At 43.8% G+C, this 23656-nt stretch overlaps 1 protein-coding gene across 8 annotated transcripts in view; it reads left to right on the top strand.

Moving 5' to 3' along the window:
* The window catches only part of EPHA5 (EPH receptor A5), a 208292-nt gene that overhangs the window by 165738 nt on the left and 18898 nt on the right, over positions 1 to 23656 (top strand). For all 8 annotated transcript variants that reach the window (XM_061994328.1, XM_061994327.1, XM_061994326.1 and 5 more), the window contains 6 exons: positions 10979 to 11046; positions 12464 to 12589; positions 13616 to 13801; positions 17991 to 18052; positions 18873 to 19082; positions 20923 to 21072. In XM_061994328.1, coding sequence (XP_061850312.1) covers positions 10979 to 11046; positions 12464 to 12589; positions 13616 to 13801; positions 17991 to 18052; positions 18873 to 19082; positions 20923 to 21072 — 802 coding nt within the window. The remainder of the gene's footprint in view (positions 1 to 10978; positions 11047 to 12463; positions 12590 to 13615; positions 13802 to 17990; positions 18053 to 18872; positions 19083 to 20922; positions 21073 to 23656) is intronic.

The following is a 23656-nucleotide window of genomic DNA, read 5'->3' as shown; positions in this document are numbered from 1 at the left end:
TTTTTTACTCTAAACATTTTCTGGCTTGGTACTTGTGTAAACACAGTGTCCTTCACAAACCAGTCTGATGTGCTGCATTTTTGAGAAGGTTTTGGGGACCTAGGTGTATCTGTCTATGGATAACTTTGTCCCAGACTGGAGGTGAGAGTCTGCCAAACTGTAATTAAGCTCCAAGCCCATGAGATGTTGCCCTTGAAAGTATCATTTCTGAGTAATTCTGGTAGCAGTCAAAGGAATGGGGCAGAAGGATCATCATGAGCAGATAAGTGGCCAGCATAAACTTTGTCTGAGCTGGGGAAATGTGGGGCAGTGCAGCTGTCAGTGACAAAAGCTCCTTGCCTTCAATCAGGTGATATGTTTGATGGCATTGTACAAGTCTTTTTTCCACTTCAAGAAGGAAACTGGACTGCCCTTCAAACTAAAAGCACAGCTTGACTTCAGTGGTAGTAACTCCAGCCTCCTGCTGAGCACCAGTGAAAGCACCATACGTAGTATTTTAAAGAGGGGTTTTACAGTGTCTTCTCTTGGCAGTGAATATAGTGCCTTCTGTTGGCTGCGGAGTGGGTAGAGGATGAAGAGCAAAATCAGACTGTCATCTCTCTGCACATCTGAATATGTGAATGTTTCACCTTGCTTTGGATGCTAGAAACTGTGTGACCTCTGGCAGGGGCACACCACGTTGGCAGTGCTTGGCCTCTTACCTCGAAAAATTATTATCTGTACTTTCTTACGGCTTAGACATAGCAAAATATAATGACAGAGATCTTTCCAAATGTTCTGCTAGAAGCATTGCTTTCCTTCCCCACAGGGATTGCAAAGATATCGCCTGCTTATTCTCAAACAGCAGAGAGACGTGCTTTAACATGTGAACTAGGTATAGCTCAGCAGGAAGAGGAGATGACTCCTTAAACATTCCTGTAGTTCTGGGCAAAGCAGGAATATATTCCTATCAACTTACAGTGTGTAATGCTGCTCCTCTGATGTCTGAAGCAAGTGTGTTGACTCACAAGGTGCTAGGTGTAGTGCTGGCCTCCTGACCTGGATGTGCAGGAAGCAATCATTGCCATCGCTCAGGGCTGTGTGAAGGATTAGAAGAATCTTCCCAGCACCCTCAAGTATTTCAGTCTCTTAATTGCAAGCCTCTGAAGAGCACACCATTAGAGCAACTTATTAAAAGCAACAAACAAGGCTTTCATTTATTATGACTCCCAGTCTTGTAACTCTCAAAAGCCGCAGCTATATATGGCAGAGCCTCTCTGAGATCTATCTAGCCACTAGAAATGTAGTTTAATTTCAGCTGCTCTCTGGGTCATCTGCAGAGTTATAGTAAAATAATTACATCGATTGCAGACACAGTTGTTGAGGCCCTTCATGAATATACATTTCATTAACAAAGCATGTAGCGCAGGGTTTGAAACGATGCCAAGGGTGTTGATAAGTCCTCTTAGCACAGGTTTATTAAAGTTTGCCCTCTGGACAGTTGGGTTTGCAAGCCACATAGGCTTTGCAGGGGTCACCTTTGCTAGAACTGGAGCAGTGTCAGCTTTATATGCCCAAGGCTACTGAAAACATTAGAGTCAGTCTGGCTGAGGAGCAGGGCAGAGCCAGCAGGCCACTGAGGTCCAGGAGGTGTCACAGGAGCTCCAGGCTCCTTTACGTTGTCTCTGCCCATCTGCAGCGCTTTGCTAGAAGGCAGGGCTCAAAGCAGAATGCACACCTTGTATCAAGGCAGCTTTGCTTCTAGAGATGCTGCCAACTCCACACCTCGTGTTGTCCCAGTAAAGGGGATTTAATGCTGCAAGTGTTTTCTCAGTAACCTTCACCATTATGTGGATGTGTCATCTGCTAACCTGCAGCTGATCTGAGGAGTTCCTGACTCCCCACTGGAGCTAGGGGCAGCCCCAACCAGTTCTCCTTGTAGTCTCTTGGTTGATTCAGTGAGACAGTAGGAGACTTTGCGGATAATTTTGATGTACACAGTGCTCTGTTCCACTCTGATTGCTCCCTGATTCAGGTCAGTTCGCTGGCTAAAGATCTTAAAACCCCAGAGACGTCCGGGTGTGTTTCATTGAGCAACAGTCTCTTACCTTGCCACAGCATTTGATCTTGTCTGGAAAGCATTTTCTTTCAGCTCCTCAGTTTCTAGAATGAGAGGGCCCTACATGGAGCGAGGAGATAGGGAAGCTGGCCCTCCAAGAAGCCAATCAGCACTCAAATGCAATTGCTATGAGGGCATAGCAGGTTAGCTGGAGTTTATCATCCAGTTTTATTTGCCTTGGGATTTTTATATTCTGAAGTTTATCTTAATGCAAGCACTCGTAAATCTTTCTTTGTCCTAACTGTTCAGACCAAGTTCTCCATTCACTTGCCTATCCAAGTGCACCTGGGCCTGGAAAGGGAATTTTGTTGTCTGCTAATCCAGTTTAGTTTGTTTCTAAGAGCTTCAGGTTTCTCCTGATGTTACACCTCAGAGTATTTTGATCCCAGTTGCACTGCATTGTGTGTGTAGGACTAAGGCTGCATTGAGGCATATTTCCCTTGCACTTGAGCATTTTTAATCTCTCTTTAAAGGAAGCAAGTGAGATCTGAAGTGCTCTGCATTCAATGCAGGGAACTGATTTTGTCTTCAAGCAGCCCAGTTGTTGATGAAGTGTTCAAAGAGTTTCTTTGTTTAAGAAAACAGAGAACTCTTTTCACTTTAAGGAAGTGGTTGCTTTTCAGGTTAATTGAACTGTTGTTGCAGAAACCACAACTTTGCATGCTGAGCTGTGTGGGAAGGACTGATGGCAGCAGCTATTAGAAAATGCCTGGGGGGAAAAGGGCTTCCTTGCTAAAATTGAAGCTAACTTGTCACAGCCACAGTGATATTCTGGAGACATACCGTTTCCCTGTACTCAAATCCTGCAAGGTTAAACCCAGAAAATGGCAAAATTGACTCAAAATATATAAAGCTTTGGTTCCCTTGCTGTGCTTTTGGGGTTTTGGACCTCCAGTATTAACTTGGATGAATAGAGAGGCTTAGTGAAGGCTAAGCTGTTTCCATATTAGTATGACTGCACAAGCTGAGACATTATGAAAATACAAAATATTGCCAATTATAGTAAAAACATATTGGCATCACTGCTCAAAAAATGTTAGCAAGTTGTTTTACTGATGCAAAACGTGCTTAGAGAGACATTCTTCACCAGTTCTAATTTGAGTAAGCACATAATCCAGTATATAATTCTGTAAATAATTGCATGCCTGAAGTTATTTTGCATCGTAATTTAAGGCAGTGCAGTTGCAGAATGTTAATTTTGTCTAAATAGGCTATTTTGATGTGTTTAGGCTTTGTAAGTTATACTTCATAAAAATCTGATGGGCACAGTTTTTTTTCCAAAAATGACACATTACGATGATTTAGGGAGAAATGATGAGTGAGATCTTCAGCTGACTTCAACTGGAGTATGTCCGCACTGCTAGGCTCCTGCTTGTATGTCGTACTGAGGTTCTTCCTGTTGTTCCTTTCTTTTTCAGGATGGAATACGTTAATAGATTTGGTAACAGAAAAATTTTCCATGCAAGTTCTCTGGCAAGGATAAAGGGCTGTCACTTAGGTGTAGCCAACCTCAGGCAAACCCATACTCTGATTAGACTTAGAGTAATGGCTCTACAGCCTTTAAAAGCAAGCTGTGGATGCACACAGTGCCTTTCAGCTCACCATATTTTGAGTTTCTTTAGGCTGAGTGCTCTCACATGACTCGTAAGGTCCTGCTTCTGCAGACACGTAATGTGTGTGCAAAGCACCACTGACACAGGGAGACCCAGAAGGGGCTGTGTGAGTTGAGCACATGCACAGGGGTCTGCAAAGCAGGGCTCAAATTCATCTGGGGGAGGGGAGGGTTGTAGCGAGGGTTAAAAGAAATTTTAACTGTACCAACACACTTGTGGAAAAAGTCACTTTGCCTGCTCCCAGGCAGGTGCTTAAGTTTAAGCACATGGGTGGCCCCATTAATCCTAAAAGTGATTCTTAAGTACAGGAAGCAAATGGTTAATGGCTTTGCAGGAACCAGATCTATACCTCTCCCTAAAGGCATTTTTCCCCAACAGTAGCACATGACATGGAATTGTTGCAGCCCAGGGTATTAAGGTTCAAATAATAATTGCAATAAGAAGGAAGAAGTGCATATAAACATGTTGCGAATGTATTTGCACCTTTTCAGGGCAGTGGGATTATTCCTTATCCTGGGCCTTTTTGTTTGCTTTTCAGTTGCTGCGATCATGGCTGTGGGTGGGCTTCTTCTCTGCGTGCTGTTGCCTATCCGAGCCTAACATGGTCAGTGTTCCCACCTGTGCTGGCTCCTATTTCATGTCCTCCCTCCGTGTTTTCTGTGCACAGTCTGCCTCTCCCTCCCTTTCTTGTATTGGCCTGGAAATCACTTTCTCATCCGATCTCTGCACCCAGCTTGTCTATCTCAACCACTGGAAATAGCATGACCTAAAGCAGAATGTGTCTCCAGAAAAACCAGGGATCCCAGGGGAAAAAAAAGCCTTGATATGTTATTCCGTGATCAATCTAGACATCACACCAGCAATGTCTTGTTTCATTAGAAAACATCACATGTGCTGGACACCTCATCAAATTATACTTCTTTTCACCAAAAAGGGCCAGGGGAGGTAATTGCCCCCAGAAAGGAGTCAGGGGCAGGCAAGAGAGGAAATATATTTAGTGACATGTATTGTGCATGTCAGTGAAACAAACAGTATGTCAGCAACATACATGCCAATGTATGGCGTACACAGTGATAACATGATACTGTTTGCCAATGATATGCTCCAGCCACGTTGGACATATCTTCGGGAGCATGGAGAGCTGCGTGTCCATGCTGCATGCTGCCCTTTCCTGCCACTGTCTGGGCTGCCTCACCAGTTTCTACTCTCTTGTACTCTCTCCCCTTTTCTAACTGATCAAAGGAAGGATGATTTTAATTTCTGTTGGTTTGATTGGACATGAGTTGGGCTGCTCAATGAAGGAAGTGTCTTTTAGGTCTCAATCAACTGTAATCTGTGCAAGCAGAGAGATCTTCCCAAGCCTCCTAGGAGACTCCTAAAACCACCATCCCTATCAGATAGCTGCTTGAGGCCACAGGAGTGTTGAGGTGTCCCATGTGCATTAGTAAACTGGGGAGGCTTTGCAGCATGCCAGGGCAAGAGGTGTGAAACTTTCCTAATGCGTTTTCTGCAGGTTACAGGGACTTTGTGTGATGGTAGCTGAGTCATGGTGCAGTCCTTGGCCATGGGTCACAGAAATCACCAAGGTGGACGATTTTTGGGTTGCTTAGTGCTGTATTTTGGCTGTAACAGTGGTCTGAACCAGGAAAGAGATTCCAAATGAAAATCCCAAAGGCCCAAAAGCAGAAGGACTTTTTGGTTTGTGATTTTTTTCTGTTGAAGTATTTTTAGATTGTTTTTTGTGTCTTTTGTATGCTGAAGAGCAACATTAGCAAGCAAGGATGTTCGGCTGAAAGTGTTTGGCTGCAAAATGTTGTTCTGGTCTTGTGCAGTTGGTCCTGCGAACCACCAGCTTAGCAATGATTGCACTTCTGTTGTGCCTGTGCCACTAGTGCACGAGCAGTCCCTTGCTGGGAGCCCTGCTTCCAGTGTCCTCAACAAGGCCTCCAACCAGAGAGTGGCAGCACTGGAAAATACTTCTCAGAGAAGAGTGGGAAAGGACTGAATGGCTAAGAAGAAGAGGCTCACATAGGGAAAACTTGGCTGACCCAGAAAACACCCTCTGCAAGTTTCCTCCAATCTGTGTAGAGACTAATGTCGCAGCAAGCTGGGAGAGGGAAATGGGAAAAGGGACTTCAAGGCATGGATGCCATCAGCTGTGTTATGTGAAGGCACGACAACGTCTTTAGAGAGATTTATGGAGATTGCTTCTGAGGGAGCTTCCTGCGAGAGGGGGAAACAGTACCCTGTTTAAGTTATTTTTAATTGTTCTGGCGGTGGTTTAGGAAAGAAGGGAGTCATTCAGTACTAAGGCAGGGAAAGACTAAAGTCTAAAAATACCACTGATGTAATAGAGAAACTTCCTTTGTAAGACGTCCAAGTTAATCAGAGGTCAAAGGCACAGTCACACGTATAGAAGGGAACAGCTGTGGCTGGAAAAGCAGCTGAGAACACAGTGAGTGAGAACCCGCCCTGGTTTCCGCTTGGGACAGTCATCTAGTGTATCTGAACTGAGCCAAAGATCTTAGCTTGTCATCTCAAAATCTTTTACTGCTCTTTTTCTCCAAATTGCAGGTCTTTGAGGGTAGATAGAGGAACTGAATGAGTCAGATTCCCAGCTTGCATGGGTTGCTTCAAGTTACCCCAGGTGAAAGTTTGGTCTAACACAATGAAAGTAACTCATTCTAGCAAAAAAAAGGGGGAAACAACTTCCAGTGTAAAAGCTGTTCATTTTACACCAGTCCTTTGACTCTTCCCTGGTTTTGTGATGCTGAATATATTCTAAGATTGCAAGCAGCAAAGACAAATGCTGAACATGGACAAGTGTCGTTAGAGGTAGACTTCTGCCCCTGGCTCTTAGTATTGATGTTGTTTATCCAGGATGAAACTATTTGCTGAACGAGTTATTGTCTCCACACATGAGATGAGGCAACAGGATCTTGGCCGCATAGAGGAATCCATGTTTGTTCCTCTGCGTGGAACACAGTCCTGCCCTGCAACACGTATGCAGCCCTTATTGCTTTAACATTTTAGTAGAAGCCTAAAATAAGCACTAACCTCTTGTAAATTACAGTCTTGTGATCCTCACAAACCTCTTGTAAAATAACAGCTCAAGATGGGTTGGATGCATTCCTCAAAGTTGATTTATTGTAAGAGTGTGCTTCTGTGAGGGTCTAACTTCAGAAAAACAAGTGGTGTTTTGTCTCTGTTTCAGAGAAGAGCACAGAGGTCATTTATCTATGATTTTAGAGATTAAATACATCTATAAATCTCTGCAGGACTGGAACGCTGCTTTGAGGCACAAGCCATTTGATAGTACTGACTGTGCCTAGCAAAGTGAGGTCCCTTTCTTCATCAGGGATGTCTAAATGCTGTCCCCATGTGCATTTCCAGTAATGCCTTGGCTGTGTACTGAAATGCTTTGGCCTACTCTCCCATATCATTCTGTAGGGCTTGGATGTCCGAGGTCCAGCTCCACAGTCTGTGTCCTGCCTGGGTTGTGACTACAGTGGTGGCCCCAGCTAGGGAGATGGAATTTCCTTCCCTTGTGCATCCTATGATTTTTGGAGATGCCTTGGGTGGTCGAGGGGCCACATGCCACACAGCAAGGGCAACCTGAAGCACAAGGTCAGACACAAAGTATTTCCATTGGCCCAGGGAGAGCAAGCATCTTCCTGCCTCATTTCTTGAACGATTTTTCTCCATGAATTGGCTTCTGCCGTGCAAGGCAGTGGGCATTGGTTTCCCAGCTGGATTCTTCATCTTTCTACCTGTCTGTTTTATATTTTATAAACCTATATAGGGATCATTTTACAACTTCACTTTTATAATCTGCCCATAAATATTTCACGATCTGCCTGCCAATCTGCAAGTACTTTTTAAATAAGACATGATGCCTTAAGAATATTTAAAGTCTCACTTTTTTTTTTCCCCTCTGATACTTTTATTGAAAAATATGAAGACATCTGCTTTCTAGATACAGAAACGGGGACAAATCCACAACAGGAGTAAATGAGTTGAGATTTAGGTGTGCTGCTGAATTACATTAAGTCTTTGGCTGAATGTCTCCAGCTCAGTCGGAGATGAAGTGAGTGTCAGGATTTTTATGCTTTTGCTGTATGTGACATAGGAAAGATATAGGAAATCTATGGTGTGCATAATGACAATGAACTAGAGAACGAGTCTTCCACTGGGAGGCTTTTGATTTGCTGCTTCTCCAATAAGAGCAAATGCACATGCACTAATATATTTCACAAATGAGCGGGAGCTTTTCCTTACCCCAAGACGTATTGCAAAGCCACAATATTTAGATACTTTTATTTGCCAGTACTGGGCACATAGCGTTAACCTGAAATAACAGCTTTTTATCAGATTTAGTTGGGGAAGAAGAGAGAAAAAACTGCTTGTGTGTGTTATTCTAAGCATCTGAAGGCCGAGAAGAGAAGAGGTGCCATTTAGGTGCAGTCAGCGTGTACATGGCTTGTTTCTTGGTGTAGTTTGACAAAGTGAGTATGTGAAGGGCACAAGTGATTGCAACAGGCAGGTTTTGCAGTAAGCTTTGTTAGAGACACCTATCTGTTGTTCAACAGTCACAGTCCACTGCTGCCAGCTCTCTTTGGCATGTCTTGTCAAGGCCTATGTTAACAATGCAGTGGAGATCCCAGAACCTGATTTCATATACTAATGTGACACACTGCTCTTTGCATTACCCAGCTCAAGAAAGGGGGACAGCTGGAGCCAACTGGTTTGCTTTGACCCTTTGAGTGTGTCTCTGGGTCGTGAAACATGGGCTGTTGTGCATCAAGCTGTACTTGGATCACTTTACGCAAGCAGTAGCATGGCCCTCATTTCTCTCTCCTCCCTCTTTATGGTTGAAGAATCAGGAGATATGCAGGTAGCAAAAAGGATAATGACAGAAAAGTTTATTTACAGGTCAAGTACTCCACACCTGAGGAAGAGATGGGAACATTTACTCTAAAAGGTGAACAGAAGAAATATGTGCATTTGGTACAAGGATGAATTGAAAAAATTGTGTATTTTTAAGGGAAAATGCCTCAATCCAGAAAATTAGTTCTGTGAAAAATTGAACTTTTGACAACTTGCAGCGGAAAAAAATTATGGTTGTCAGAAGTGAGAATTGATACTGATACTCACATCTGTAGTTTATATGCTTAAAAGTAGAGGCAGTGTGATGAAGGTGGAGAAGAATCCATTTACATGCAGGGACTATGAACACCAAAATGTGTTTTGAAACCTCCTGTTCTCTTGGGGTCATGGTACACCCCTGGTGCTTAGTTTTGGAGGCAATTAGGCAGGACTTCTGCTTGGGAAATGGCACTGCTGCTGCTAGAGCAAGGCGATGAGCACTGACATGTGGACGCCTGAGCCCATGTCTCCAGGCACGTCGTCGCCCTTGTAGGTTTCCCATTCGGAACGTGATGATCTCAGCTTGGTTGCTGCTGCTCAAATCGTACCCTGCATGGATAGCCTGGCTGTTTATCAAGTGTATCCCTGCCTACGTCTCCAGGCCACCTGTCAGCCTCCCCTATTGTTGTCTGCACCTTGTCTCAATTTATTACCCTGTGCTTGCACAGCCTTTGCAGTCGGTTTTTTCATCCTCTTCCCCCAGCACAGGTCTCCCCTTCTCCCCAAAGTGAGCTTGCATGCCTGCTCCCCTTCCCCAGTGTAACCCTAGGAGCTCATGTTGCTTTTGCCCTCCTCGATCCTCCAGTGTGGAGCTCTACTGGGGCCAGCTCAGCAGTGTCACATGCATGCAGTCATTTTGGGGCTTTTGTCTGTAATCATAAACACAGTGCCAAAATCCTGTAGCCAAAAGGCTGCTTGCCCTCTTGCATTCAGGCAGACCATCCCTGTAATAGGACTTCACGCTGAGGCCATTTTTCATGCAGATGCCTATTACTGCCTCCCCCAAACTGCAGTTTTGTTTCTGCTAATTGTGTGCTTCTTGCTGTGAGTGATGCTAGAGTGCTCACATCCCCCTATCTCAAAAATTAGGGGCAATCGGAAAGAAGACTCCTAAGTTTCTCAGCTTTGAGTGGCTTCAGTAACCTGAAGTTTTCTTTGAGATGTATGCTGACTGGCTTGCAGGTGTCTGTTGCGGGTTATCCACTCAACTGAGCAGTGTCCCTCCATGTCATGCCTGTGCAAATTGCTTTAAGGGCAATCCCGTTCCTCTATCCAGTTACCCTATCAGGACTTTGGAAAGACTGGCGTATGTATGTGCTTTGTACACATCTCATCCTGTATTTTTAAATGTGTATATGGGTATGCATATGGGAGTTCTCCTTGCCTATGCAAGTTATCCAGTGCCTTCCTACATGGTTGTTTAAGCGAAGCAGGTCTTAGAGATACCACCAATGCAGCCAATGCAGGTAATGCAATGGCATCACCTACAGAACCAGCATGGAAGAGTGAGGGTCAAGCCAGGGAAGAGCAGCCAAAGATTTACAGGAAGATGCCCTGGGATAGGTGCAACTCCCATAAGGCTGTGGTTGTAACTCCATGGTAGGATTCAGCAGCACCTTTGCACCACCTGGTGCTAACATGGGAGCAAGACAGGTCAGGAAGTGACTTTGTGCCCTCTTCCATCTTTATTGCTACTGGGCAGAAGGGATTGCATGAATGGTAGCTCCCCTGCAGAAAGACAGGTGTACAGGAAACCCCATCAGAGCCAGGAATACATAGTGAACACAGTGAAACAAGAGGTTTGGGGTTTTTGTTTCAGCCATTATTTTGCATGTGTATACGGTGTTGATATTTACACAAGGCTGTTTTCTAAAGTGTCAAAATTAAGAATCCTGTGCCAATATCCAGTAGATGAAGAGGAGCATGTGATATGTGCAACGTGGTGCCTGCCAAAGCTCTGCCATCCGGGAGATCTTACTTCTGTGATTCCAGTGTTTCATCCCATTCCCCTTCCATCATCTTTCCTGTTTCTTTTTTTTTTTTTTTTCTTCATAATAATACGTCTGAATTAGACGTATGGTAGAGTGGAGTTGTTCAGAAACAGCTGTGGGATTTGGAAACACGAGTCCAATTGAAAATCAGTGGGCCTTGGGCCCTGAATCCCGTTAGGGAAATTGCAAGTAGTTTGATGAGCTAAAACTGGGACAGCAGCAAGGCAGCTGCTAGAGAGGTTGGATTTGAGGCTGCTCTGTTTTTTTGTGCTTTGTGTGATGTGAAGTAAAGAGCAGAGTTCTGCCATACCAGAGACAAAAATACTCTTCTGATATTGTTTTTTTTCCAGGCGGTGTGGCTATAGCAAGGCTAAACAAGATCCAGAAGAAGAAAAGATGCATTTTCATAATGGCCACAGTGAGTAAAGATGGAACATGTAGATATGTGGTTTTGGCTCTCTGTGGTAATGAGAAATACAACCTCGAGGGTTTTTAAAAAAATAAATAAAAATCCTTTTTTTGTGGTAATTCACAAAAGAATTGTTTGTACTATTATTCAGTAACGTCACCACCTGTTACTGCTCTAAGCCTCATGGAGAACTTAATGTTTGAACAGTGCTTATATATGCCCAGTTGTTCACACCTGTACATTTGCAGCAGATATTCTCTTGGGAGCCATTTTATTCTTTTCCTCTGCCTTTACTGTGTGACTCAAGGTACTATTAATTTTGGCTGGTCAGCACATAACTACATTTTTGTGGTCTGGACGTGCCAGTCCAGAATATGTTTTAAACTCTTGCTCTTCCTCAGCCAGCCACAAGGGCCAATCCCACAGGTACTCTTTGCCTTGGCTGCCTCTGTGGAGGCATAAGGAATAACACCTACTTCTTGCTCCTAGGAAGCTTTCAGAAATGCCACGTTAATGCCCTTGTATACAAAAAAACCTCAGCAGTTATACCATCTCATGGTTACTGCCAATCCTTCTGTACATCCCAAGCTAGTATGTGAAAAGCCTTCCCTTGTCAAGTGCCTTGGGGTCTAGGGATGGGTAGCAGCAAGATGTCTTTTGGGGTGGAAAAGGTAAACGCGTCTTGAGTGAAAGTCAAATTTCCATTAGTGCTATGTAATGAAGGCAGCAGGAAGCAAATCAATTAAGAGCCACAGTGTAATGTAGCTGTCTTATTAGACTGATGAGCAATTCTTCATGTAAGTAGCCTTAATGATTGTCAAAACAAACTTATAATATGGATAATGAAAATACTCTTTCCCCTCTCAAGTCCTGAAGAAAAAGCCTGTTATTGATTGTACTGGTACAACTGACAGGCTTTTTACTGCATATATTTAGTTCATTTAAATCTCAGTAAGTCTGTCTGAAATATGTGACCAATTGATTAGCTAATATGTGTCTGGCAGGGCATAATTTATTGCAGCTCTCCATCAATCCCTATCCATCTGACTTGCTTTGCAAGTTGTTCCTTTAACATCTTGCTCTTTGTACTTTTTCTTCTGACATACCCTTTCCAGATCCAGAAAGGAACCCTTTTGCACCAGGCCCTGGAGCAGCCTGTTCTGCAGCACCACGAGTGATGCGTAGCTGCACATCGTTCCAACTGAGCACTGACACATATTTTCCAAACACCATCAAGCTGTACCTGTGTCACTTAGAAACTAAATACCATTTTGCCAGAATTATATTCATTTTTTTTTCTGGTAGAAAAATGTAGATTTCCCTGCTGCAGTGTTTTTCAGCAAAGCAGTGTACAAGGGTCAGGAGTTTGTGTTGTGTGTCTTCTATCATGCCACATGCCGTTAACACTCTCAATTTGTGTTTGCAGTTAAGCTGCCTGGAGTAAGGACCTACATTGACCCCCACACCTATGAGGACCCTAATCAGGCCGTCCATGAGTTTGCTAAGGAAATAGAAGCTTCATGCATAACCATTGAAAGAGTTATTGGAGCTGGTATGGAAATGCGTTTTGTGAGCCTTGGCAGTGTGGAGGGTTATCTGTTTTAACATGAGAGATCTGGGAAGGGCCATGAAATATTTATGCTGTTAGGTACCCTGCAGGTGATGGGGAGCGTGTTCCAGCTGAAGTTTGAGACAAACCTGTCACTGTCTATGGTTTTGAAATTCAGGGACTGAATTGAAAACAGCAGAAAACGGTCACTTTCAGACCAAGCTGAGTTATTTTGATGGATGCTAAGGGAAATGAGACACTTAATTTTCAGGTTCTTTTCACCATTTTAACCTTTTTCTCCTTCCCCACTGAGGTCAGTCTTGAAGTAAAAACTAAGGAGTCATCTGAGAGAGAAAAAAATGACAAAACAAAGTTCAAAACTTTTAACTTCTTTGTTTAAAAAAAAAGAAACTCTCTCTTTTTCTTTTCAGTGAAACTGTTTACTTAGAGTTGCATCCAACTCTAGGAATATTTTCTGTCCTCTGAAATTGTGGTTTTGGAAATAATTTACTGTCCACCAGAAGAAAAAAAAAAAAAAACCAACGAACCCCTAACCATTTGGGTTACTTTTTAAAAAGGGTGATCATAAAATTGGAAGAGGTTTATAGTCTATAAAAATACAGGTTGCTGTGAAAGACTAGCAGCATTCCATCCATGTAACTTACCAAAATAAGGTTGAGAAGCAAGTGACTTGTGTTTTACAGCTATCTACGCAGGGCAATGATACAGGATGTTACAGGATGCCCTCATGTCATAGACAAAAACATGAAATGAGGAGAAACCACAGTAGGGTGTAGAGCATAGCTCTTTAAATAAAAGAAAGCTGCATGATTCTTCCTAGTTTTCCTGTGCTTATGGGTTACTGGCTTATGATACACCGGCTCTTTGAGGTGGTGATCACTGTGATATTCAGCCTTCTGTGGTTTTGATCAGCTGTCTATAGGGCCTGCACTCCATGCTGCACGCATGGGTGTACCATACGTTCCTTCGATGTGTTACAATCCCATTCTTTCTGATTTTTCTCTGAAGGTGAATTTGGGGAAGTCTGCAGTGGGCGGCTGAAGCTGCAGGGGAAGCGGGAGTTTCCAGTGGCTATCAAAACCCTGAAGGTGGGCTACACAGAGAAACAGAGGCGAGATTTCTTGGGTGAAGCAAGCATCATGGGGCAGTTTGACCACCCCAACATCATCCACCTGGAAGGCGTTGTCACAAAAAGTAGGTACAAGTTGCTATGGATTGCTGCCCTTGAACTCTGGCTGATGGGAGAGATGGTTAGGAGAGGAAGGACAGAGCAACTAGTATTTTTACCGCACCTTTCATAATTTCTCAAAAACTAGTGAACTCTTCTTGCCCAAAAGGTCACACTTTACAGGTCCAGCCAGGAACAGGTTCCCCAACATTGTAAAGAGTGTTTGTGCCTGAAGGATTCCAATTTTCTTCCAACTAGAATGGATAGATAACAGCTAAAATTATAAAAAACCACATTAATTTCCTTGGCAAACCTTACCTCACCTAGGCACGAAGTGCATGAGTTGCCCCTCTTCAAAGGCCCAAAACTAAATGAGACAGAAATAGGAGATGATGTACCTGGCCAGCCTCGGGCAGTGGATGGGCGACAGAGACCACCGTAAGCCTGGGATGTCTGACTTCTGCCTGGCAAGGAATGCAGCCACACCTACTACCTGCAAAATGCAAGAGCATTTTGAACACAGCAATGCCAATCCACCCACTAGGTTTTTTGAGAAGGCTCACTTCTGACTCCTTGCTACATGAACCCGTGGGTGAGCAAAGATGTGCCAAGAAGCGGGAAGCGATTTCCTTGGCAGAGAAACAGGGAGGATTTTACTACCGAGACTCTGAAAAACAACCAACCAACCCACAACCCCTGATGATTTCCAGACATCATATTTTGAGAAACCACTGAAGCAAAGCCCAGAGGAGGGTAGTGCTGAGCCTTGTGACCACTCACATGGAATGTGAGCAAGGACAGGAGTTAGCTAAAGTTTTGCTTTCCAGATGCAAGGAAGAACAACAGGAGTGTAGCTGAAGATGACAGAACTGTGTAAAACCACAATTAAGGCAAGTTCCTGCTGGGATCTACTAGTGATGCTTGTGGTAATAGTTGCTCCTGGTGCTGGCATATAGATTATGAGAGGGATTGAGGACTTGTGGAAAATGCAAAATGGTTGGCCAAACATCCCAGCATGAGAGTTACTGAAGTCTGACTCCTCAGTTAGCAAAACAACCTTCCATAACTTTTCCAGCCCAGGTCTTCTCCAAATTACTATATACACTAAAGATAAAGGCAGAGGAAGGGAGAGCACATCCGAATGTACCCAACCTCTCTGGCTGTTGGTGCTGTGCTGAGGCTGTGGGAAAGGTGCAGAGTTGGTACTATTCTTCCATTTTAAAGCCTTGGAGGATCTACATTATTTGCATCAAGGATTTTTTTGTTGTTGTTGAAAATAACTAGTCCTTTATTTTAAGATGTATATTAAGTGTTTCAATAATTTTTTGCTAGCTGAAGAAGCACCAGCCTCGAAGTGTGAATGACTGTCTTCCCTTTTGACTTCATGACTGGTGATGTCAGAACTTAGCCACTGTCATTCAGATGCCAGCATCTGGGGCCACATGGCTGCTATAGTACCTTTTGGCATTCATCAGAGGCAGCGCCTCCAAAATTAGTGCTATTTTGCAATCAACAGCTTTTTCTTGCATTTTGCCTGGAAATGTCATCCCCTAAAACTTTTAAGAAAAGTAAGAAAAATAACCAAGGTAGATTTCTTCTAAGAACTGAACAGATGTCAAAATAGCTCGGGACCACCTTGCATAGTCCTTAATACATAAAAGCTCCCATTTCCAGCCCTGCAGGGATGTGGGGTAGTGGGCAGGAATCAAGTGACAATTACCCCTCCATAAAAGCTGCTACTGACCTGACTGCAGTCCTTCTGGCTGCTGAGGCCCCAGGGAATCGGTGGGAATCCCACTTTAGAGAGTACGTGTCTCCCTAAGGAGCTGCCTTTTAGGTAAAGTGGCCATCTGCTCCAGAGGCTGGGAGCTTTGTTTCTAAGTTGGACTTTGAATGAGTGAGGTTTGATTGCAAGGGTGTGCATGCACCCTCAAGCTCCTCATATGCTCCAGTGCAGTAAATGCTTGTTTACTGCACTCAGATTTTTTTTCCATCAGTCATCTAGAGGATCTTCCCAGCGTTTTTCTTGTATTTTAAGTGGAACAGATCAACTTTTATGAATCCCAAACTATGCTCATGTCTCAAAGTATTGTTTAACTTCTTTTTCCCTTCAGTGTTTTAGTAACTGGCCTATCATAGATTCAGATCTTTAGGGTAAAATGTCTTTGCTGCATCATAATTTACTTTAGAAGCAAATTAAGTTAAACAGAATTAGGCCATTTTTAATTCTGAATGAGAATATCTACACAGGGGCTTAATATAATTTAACTAATTTAGTTCAAATGCACACCTTAGTTAATTTGGATTAATCGTCTTCATTGTCCCCGTGTAGACAAGCCCTTAGCAATTTCTGCTTTACTAAGGTAATGGCAGCCCTGTTTTCATTTGCATCCCATTTTGTCGTGCTGGCAGTGTGTAGGTTGCGTTGGTACATTGGATATGAATGACACTTTGCACACGTCTTATGGCCCCTGCTGACATGGAGAGTCAGCCCCATGCTCCGAAAGAGATGATGGCTGCTTTTAATTTACTTTGTTAAAGTTACTCTATTTGTGTCTTTATTTCCATGCTCTTGGATACAGGGGTGATTTATTCCACAGCTACTGTCAACCTACAGCATTCAGATAATGAAACATAAGTGCCAGAAATCTTACGTTCTTTTCTCTGATGGCAACCAAATTTGGGCAGGAGTTTCCCAGGGTGGTAGCATAACAAGATGCAAGTCTCAGTGCAACAGTGCCTTGAAGGGTGAGAGATAAGGTACCCTGTGCTACAGTTAGGGGTTTCGTCTTTAGAAAAATTCTGAAAATTGTAGACATACCTAGGATTATCCTTCCCTGCATAGCCACTGACATGTTGGCCAACCTGTAGTGGCATCACTTGAGACCCATGTTTTGTGTAGATGGACGACTGTCATCCTTGGAGATGGGCCTGCTATTTTGTTTGGGACTCGGTGATATTTTTCACAGCCCCGAGGTGCATTTCTTATATAAAAAGTAATACTTTTGGCAAGCCTTGAGCTTAGGCAGCAGCTGTGATAGTAACTTAAAAGAATTGAAGCAGCACAGGTCCCTCACACAGCAAAGGTGTTTTGATTGACAAGTTCACAATTACCTTTATTAGGTAGATAATTAAGCAGTAAATGAGGCAAATAGTTAAGGTAATGGGAAAATGGGAAGATTATGATCAATGGAAATGGTGGAACATGCGCCGATTTTTAGGAGCATTTACCTTCACATGCATGTTATTACACACGGCAGCTCTCGTTGATCGTTTCTGTGAAAGACGTTTGTAATGCACTTTACAAACCATTGACAGCCCTTCTTTTCTCTATGCTTCATGCTAGCTAATGGAAATTGATTTAAATAAAAAATAATTTACATGTTCTTATAAGATTTCATTGAATTTACAAGGGCTGGAGCACACCGCATTAATTATTGCTATGTCATTGTGGCAAGCTAGCGAGAAATTAGATGTAAAAACTGAGTAAAACCTATATATAATTACCACTGAAATGACTTGGGTATGAAAATAATCAAATGGATTTGGAAAAACATTATTATTCCTATCAACAATAGGAGACCAGGTCTTTTGTTAAGAAGTTTTATTTTGATTTCCAGTCTCACTCATTCCAGGCTTAACTCACTTTTGTTCTGCAGCATAAATATTCTTTTCTTACTGCCAGATGTGTTTACAAGGGGAGTCACATGAGATTACTTGAATTACAAGGGATATAATCCCATCCTTTCCTAGTCTTGGTTTTTGTGGCTATGAAGCCCAGATAGATACTTCAGATTATCCTGGTTTGGTTTCTCCTTGTTACTTCAGGGTGTTGAAGCTGTAGGAAAGAGTCCAGAGAGGTTACTGTGTGCAATTTGGCATCTGCAAGCTTTCAGCTTTTTCACAGAAATGAAGAGAACATTGTTGTATAGGTTGCCATAGTTCAGCTTGCAACCTCTTCCTCAAACATCATTTAAACACTCTAGGACTTGGTACCCCACCCATAATATTGAATTGCTTTTTTGTCCTCTCACGCGTCTCTACATATATTCTGCAAAACCTTTTGTCATCTTGCTGGGACAGCAGTGTCTCGGTGTAGACTGACTGTTGCATGAATGTATATTCCCATTCAGATGCGTAATGAAAGGACGTTATTATTGTTCGTGTTTTTTAAACGAATTGCTAACAAGCTTATGCATTTCAATTTCTTTCCAGGCAAACCAGTAATGATAGTGACTGAATACATGGAGAATGGTTCTCTGGATACATTTTTAAAGGTAATACTTAGATCCTTCTTCCACAGGGATCTTAGTTAAAGTTTGGATTTTCTTGCAGATGGTTAATATCAATGAAAATGTTTCCCGGGTGCTGGTCCAGCTGTTGAAGCTGACTGGAGGCAGGAGCATCTCAGTTGTCTGATTTATATTTATACAACATCATGAAGAATCTGGTGCATGCACTGATACAAACAGATAAGAATAAATTGGAGAATATTATGTTTCTTTAAGAAGGCAGTCTGCTGCGTGGAAATGATTAATTTATCCTGTAGAATTTAATGGATTTCAAGAGCACTTCCACACTGCATCAATGGCAAACCCAAGACTTGTCAAGAGTTCTACCATGAAACGTAAAAGCTAGAGAGAGGAGAATAGGCGAAATGGTTAGAAATGCAGTGTGGAAACAATGGAAAGAGCCTCTACCCCTGAATGTTCATGCATGGACTTCTGCAGGTAAGATTTCCATGCAACTTGGTTCCATTCGTTTGGCTGACTTGGAAACAGCCCACCCCAGTGATTTTATCCATGTAACTACATGTGTACACTCCCAGTCACTGTCTCTTTTATCAGTCACCAGTGGAAATAGCTTGCTCCTTGATCTCCAGTTAAAAGAACTGGGTTTCTTTAGCTTTGTCTCTAGAGATCCAAATCCAAACAGTGAAACTCTGAAAAGCTTTGTGGTCAGAGTTTGAGAGTAATGAACTATTAATTTCCCTGGTTTTCTTCCCTGGAGACTTGCCTTTGCATTTTTATTCATGCATGTGCAATGCTGAAGGTGCAGAGACTCTCCAGCTGATCAGCTGTCTCCTTCCTTTGACAGAAAAACGATGGACAGTTCACGGTCATTCAGCTGGTTGGGATGCTGCGAGGCATTGCGTCAGGAATGAAGTACCTGTCTGACATGGGCTATGTACACAGAGATCTGGCTGCCAGGAATATCCTAATCAACAGCAACTTAGTCTGCAAGGTGTCGGACTTTGGCCTCTCCAGAGTCCTGGAGGATGACCCTGAAGCAGCATACACAACCAGAGTGAGTTATGAGGATACTGAACAGACTGAGCTCAAGAAAAATGTATTCCCTGCCACATAGCGGTGGTCAGGTTCTCTAGCAAAGAGGTTTCTACAGATCCAGAGCCTCTAAATTGTACACAGGGGTTGAGCCAGGTGGTACCAATTAATTGTTACCATACTAATTTTGCAAATGCCTGTAACTTTTCAGTGTGGAGGGACAAATAAGGCAGAAATTCACCAATAATTTTAAAGTTTGTGTCAAGTCAGATAGCAAATTTTGCAAAGGTGCTGTATTCCCTGCTCTGTTCTGTCATTTTTCATGAAAACCAAAGGGAAGAAAGAGCGAGTACAAGTTCTTTGCTTAGGTAGCCATGCAGAGATGTAAACCATGGTCTTCTGGACAATTTGACCCTTTTAAAACATTAGTAAGCATGTAATGCCTGTTGCAAGTGATGCACGTTGCCCTCAGCATTATTCTGCCAAGGGTCATTTCTCCCAGCCTGAGAAAATGCTGCTCCAGTCTCAGTGATCTGCCCCTTTCCATCCTTGATTCGTCCTTTCAGGGTATCAGGTGTCCCATCCCAGTATGAGGCCAGCTGGCCACAGCCCTGTGAAGAGGGACTGGACAGGACTCATCAACAGCAGCACAGGCTTGGAGAGAGCCTCCAGTATTTCTGGCAGTGACTGGCATGCCTGGGTGTGTCCTGTTAGTGTGTTTTTCCAAGCGTATTGTTTTATGGGTAGTGGGAGCTCTCTGGGTCGTGTTCTCAGTTCCTGTGGAGATGTGGGAAAGGCCTTTCAGCTCTTGGCAGTGGCAGCCTCGTGGCAGGACTCGATGCCTGGCCAGGCTGTGGCCTCCCACTGTGGCCCCCCCACAGGTTGGAGGGCCCTTGGCCAGCCTTGCTGCAGCTGCACTGAGCCACTGGGTGCTAATTGGCACTGCTGAGAATCTGACCCCCCACTTATGGCATGCGCCAATATGCCTGACAATAAATAATTACTGTAGGAAGGAACTTTTAAAAATGTGCTTTGAGAATGTGTTCCAAATTCTGCCTTTATTCAATAACAAACACTGTTAGGGATCATTCATGGAGATCTTCCAATATTTAGCTCAACACTGAGTGGAAGGGACTTCACAGTGAAATATGTTTTGATATAAATCAAGAGAGTCAACTCTTCAAACCCAATGAGAAATGTATTCCTTAATCCAAACTCCCCTTTCCCTCTTCTCTCACTTCTCAGAGCTGGTCTGAAGTTTTATTTCTAGAATGGTAGAGAGAGGAAAAGAAATCAGCAAAGCACATTTGACAGCTGTGGCATTATTTTCAGTCCCACAGCAGAGGCCAAGCAGGCTGGTCTTTGTACACATACAGGTTTTTGTGCCCGCTACGCAGATCTCTCTGCAGGATCTGCACCACACTGGAAAAAAAAAAAAAAAGTAGAAAAGGACATTACTTCCACAGCAATTAGCATGAAGCCTTCATTAGATCAAAGCCTTCCACAGCTTCAGAGCTGTCTATTCCTCCCCCACTCGCTCTCAGAAACAGAGGAACTGTATTCCCCTACCAACCCGTGCAACATAATTGAGATGTTGATCCTATACATGTCCCAGTATTCAAACAACAAACCTTCAGGACAGCCAATTAGTAGGCAGCCTACAAATGCTTATGGGCTGAGATAATGTGGAAAAGGGCCTCATGCTGTCAAACAGATTTACTTTAAAATTCAACGTCTCTTTCCAGAGAGAAAATAACATACCTTAGTGCTCTAAGAAGTCCTGTTTCATCCTCTTTTGCATGTTCTCTTCCCTCCTCTGCAATCTGTTCTTGGGGATTTTTTTCCTTTCCTTTTCTCTCCAGGGCGGGAAGATCCCCATCAGATGGACAGCACCTGAAGCCATTGCCTTCCGCAAGTTCACATCAGCCAGTGATGTCTGGAGTTATGGCATTGTGATGTGGGAGGTGATGTCCTACGGCGAGAGGCCTTACTGGGAAATGACAAACCAAGATGTAAGCACGTGCAAGAGCTGCTGTGTGATGGAGCTTTGAGGGCTCAGTGTTCATTCTGCAGTCAGAGAGGCAGGATGGGTACAAGAGCGGGAGGGCTGCTGTAAAAATGGCTTTGCTCCCCCATGACAGACAAAAATTAATCTCCCGTTTGATGCTCTTTTTTAGCAGCAGCAGCAGCTCAGAACAGGCTATGCAGAGGGAAATGTGTCTGCACAGAGGCAAGCCTGCTTCCCCAAGCAGACCGCTGGAGCTTCACTAATGCTGTTAGAGCTGAAGCCTGTCCCTTGTCTGCTTAATGACAAAGGTCTTCCAGGGAATAGATGCTGATAAACTGGCAGCATTTCAACTGTGTGTTCAAACCCCTGCTGCTACATAAAGCAAAAACTCAAGAGAGTCATGGTAAGGGCTTTGTTTCCCTGCACAAAAGCTGGGTGATTTGATCTAGTGACAGCAGTCCAGAGAGCTGCATCTCTATTGCTATTGCATTGCTGATCTCAAGAGCATAGTTTTGTTCCCGTTGTGAACATCACAGAATCACAGATAGGTAAGGGTTGCAAAGGACCTCTAAAGATCATCTAGTCCAACCCCCTGCTAAAGCAGGTCCACCTAGATAGGTCACACAGCAACATGTCCAGATGGGTTTTGAAAACCTCCAGAAAAGGAGACTCCACAATCTCCCTGGAAAGCCTGTGCCAAGGCTCCCTCACTGTTAAAGTAGTTTTTTCCTTAAGTTTAAGTGGAACTTCTTGCATTCTAGCTTTTGTCCATTATCTCTAATCGTATCACTGGACACTACAGAAAAAAGTGTTGCCCCGTCCTCTTGACAGACACATTTTAAATACTTGTAAGTATTAATAAGATATCCCCTCAGTCTCCTCTTCTCTAAACTAAACAGCCCCAGTTCCCACAGCCTTTCATTGTATGAAAGGTGTTCCAGTCCACTGATCATCTTGGTGTGGCCCTGCACTGGACTCTCTTCAGAAGTTCCGAGTCCCTCTTGAGCTGGGGAGCCCAGAACTGGAAACAGGATTCCAGGTGAGGCCTCACCAGGGCAGAGTAGAGGGGAAGAAGAACCTCCCTTGACCTGCTGGCCACACTCATCTTGATGCATCCCAGAATGCCATTGGCCTTCTTGGCCATGAGGGCACATTGCTGGCTCATGGTTAGTTTATTATCAATCAGGACTCCCAGGTCTCTCTCTGTAGAGCTGCTCTTCAGCAGGTCAGTCCCCAGCCTGTACTGGTGCAGGGTGTTGTTCCTGCCCAGGTGCAGGACCCTGCACTTGCTCTTATTGAACCTCTTGAGTTTCCTCTCTGCCCAACTCTCAAGCCAGTCGAGATCCCGCTGAATGGCAGCACAGTCTTCTGGGGAATCAGTCCTCCCAGTTTGGTGTCATCAGTGAACTTGCTGAGGGTACACTCTGTCCCCTCATCCAGGTCGTTGATAAAGATGTTGAACAAGACTGGCCCCAGAACTGATCCCTGTGGAACTCCACTGGCCACAGGCCACCAACTCAACTCTGTGCCATTGATCACCACCCTTTGGGCTCTGTCATTCAGCCAGCTCTTGATCCACCTCACTGTCCACTCATCCAGCCCACACTGCCTTAGCTTTCTGATGAGGATGTTGTGGGAGACAGTGTCAAAAGCCTTGCTGGCTATCAGGTTGGTCAAGCAGAATTTCACCTTTGTGAATCAATGTTGAGTCCCCATGATAACCATCTTTTCCTTCCCGTGTTTTGAGATGGCATCCAGGATGAGTTGTTCATCAGTTGTTAAGGAATGGAGGTGAGGCTGACTGGCCTGTAGTTCCTGGGTCATCCTTCCTGCCCTCTTTGAAGACTGGCGTGACCTTTCTCCGGTCCTCAGGCACCTCACCTGTCCTCCATGATCATTCAAAAATGATGGAATGCAGCTTAGCAATAACATCAGCCAGCTCTCTCAGCACTCATGAGTGGCATCCCATTAGGTCCCACATATTTATGGGTGTCTATCTTGCCCAACAGGTCTCTAACCTCATCCTCATCCACCAAGGGAAGGTATTCCATTCTCCAGACTATTCTACTATCCTCCAGGGACTAGGCTTCCCAAGGGTCAGCCTTGGCAGTGAATACTGAGGCAAAGAAGCCATTCAGTAGTTCCACCTTCTCTACATCCTCTGTCACTAGGACACCCTCCTCGTTCAACAGCAGGTCCAAATTCTCCCTTGTTTTGCTGCTGATGTATTTAAAAAATCCCTTCTTGTTTTCCATTACTTCCTTTGCCAGATTTAGTTCCAAAAAAGGCTTTGGTTTTCCTGGTTTTGTCACTGCATACTCTGGTGATGTTCCTATACTCTTCCCAAGCAACCAGGCCCTTTTTCCACCCCTCATAGATTTCTTTCTTCTCCTAGAGTAATTCCCATAGATCTTTTTCATCCATGTAAACCTCTTGCCTCCTTTTGCCGATATTCTGGATTTTCTGCTTGTGGGGACACGCTGATCCTGGGCTTGAAGATCAACCAGCTTTCTTGGGCACTCCTACCAGCTAGAATCCTATCCCATGAGACCCCTCCAAGCAAGACTTTGAAGAGGTCAAACTCAACT

Source organism: Colius striatus, chromosome 3 (genome assembly GCF_028858725.1).
Source record: "Colius striatus isolate bColStr4 chromosome 3, bColStr4.1.hap1, whole genome shotgun sequence".
NCBI classification, from domain to species: domain Eukaryota; kingdom Metazoa; phylum Chordata; class Aves; order Coliiformes; family Coliidae; genus Colius; species Colius striatus.
This window is presented reverse-complemented; position numbering and strand designations above follow the sequence as displayed.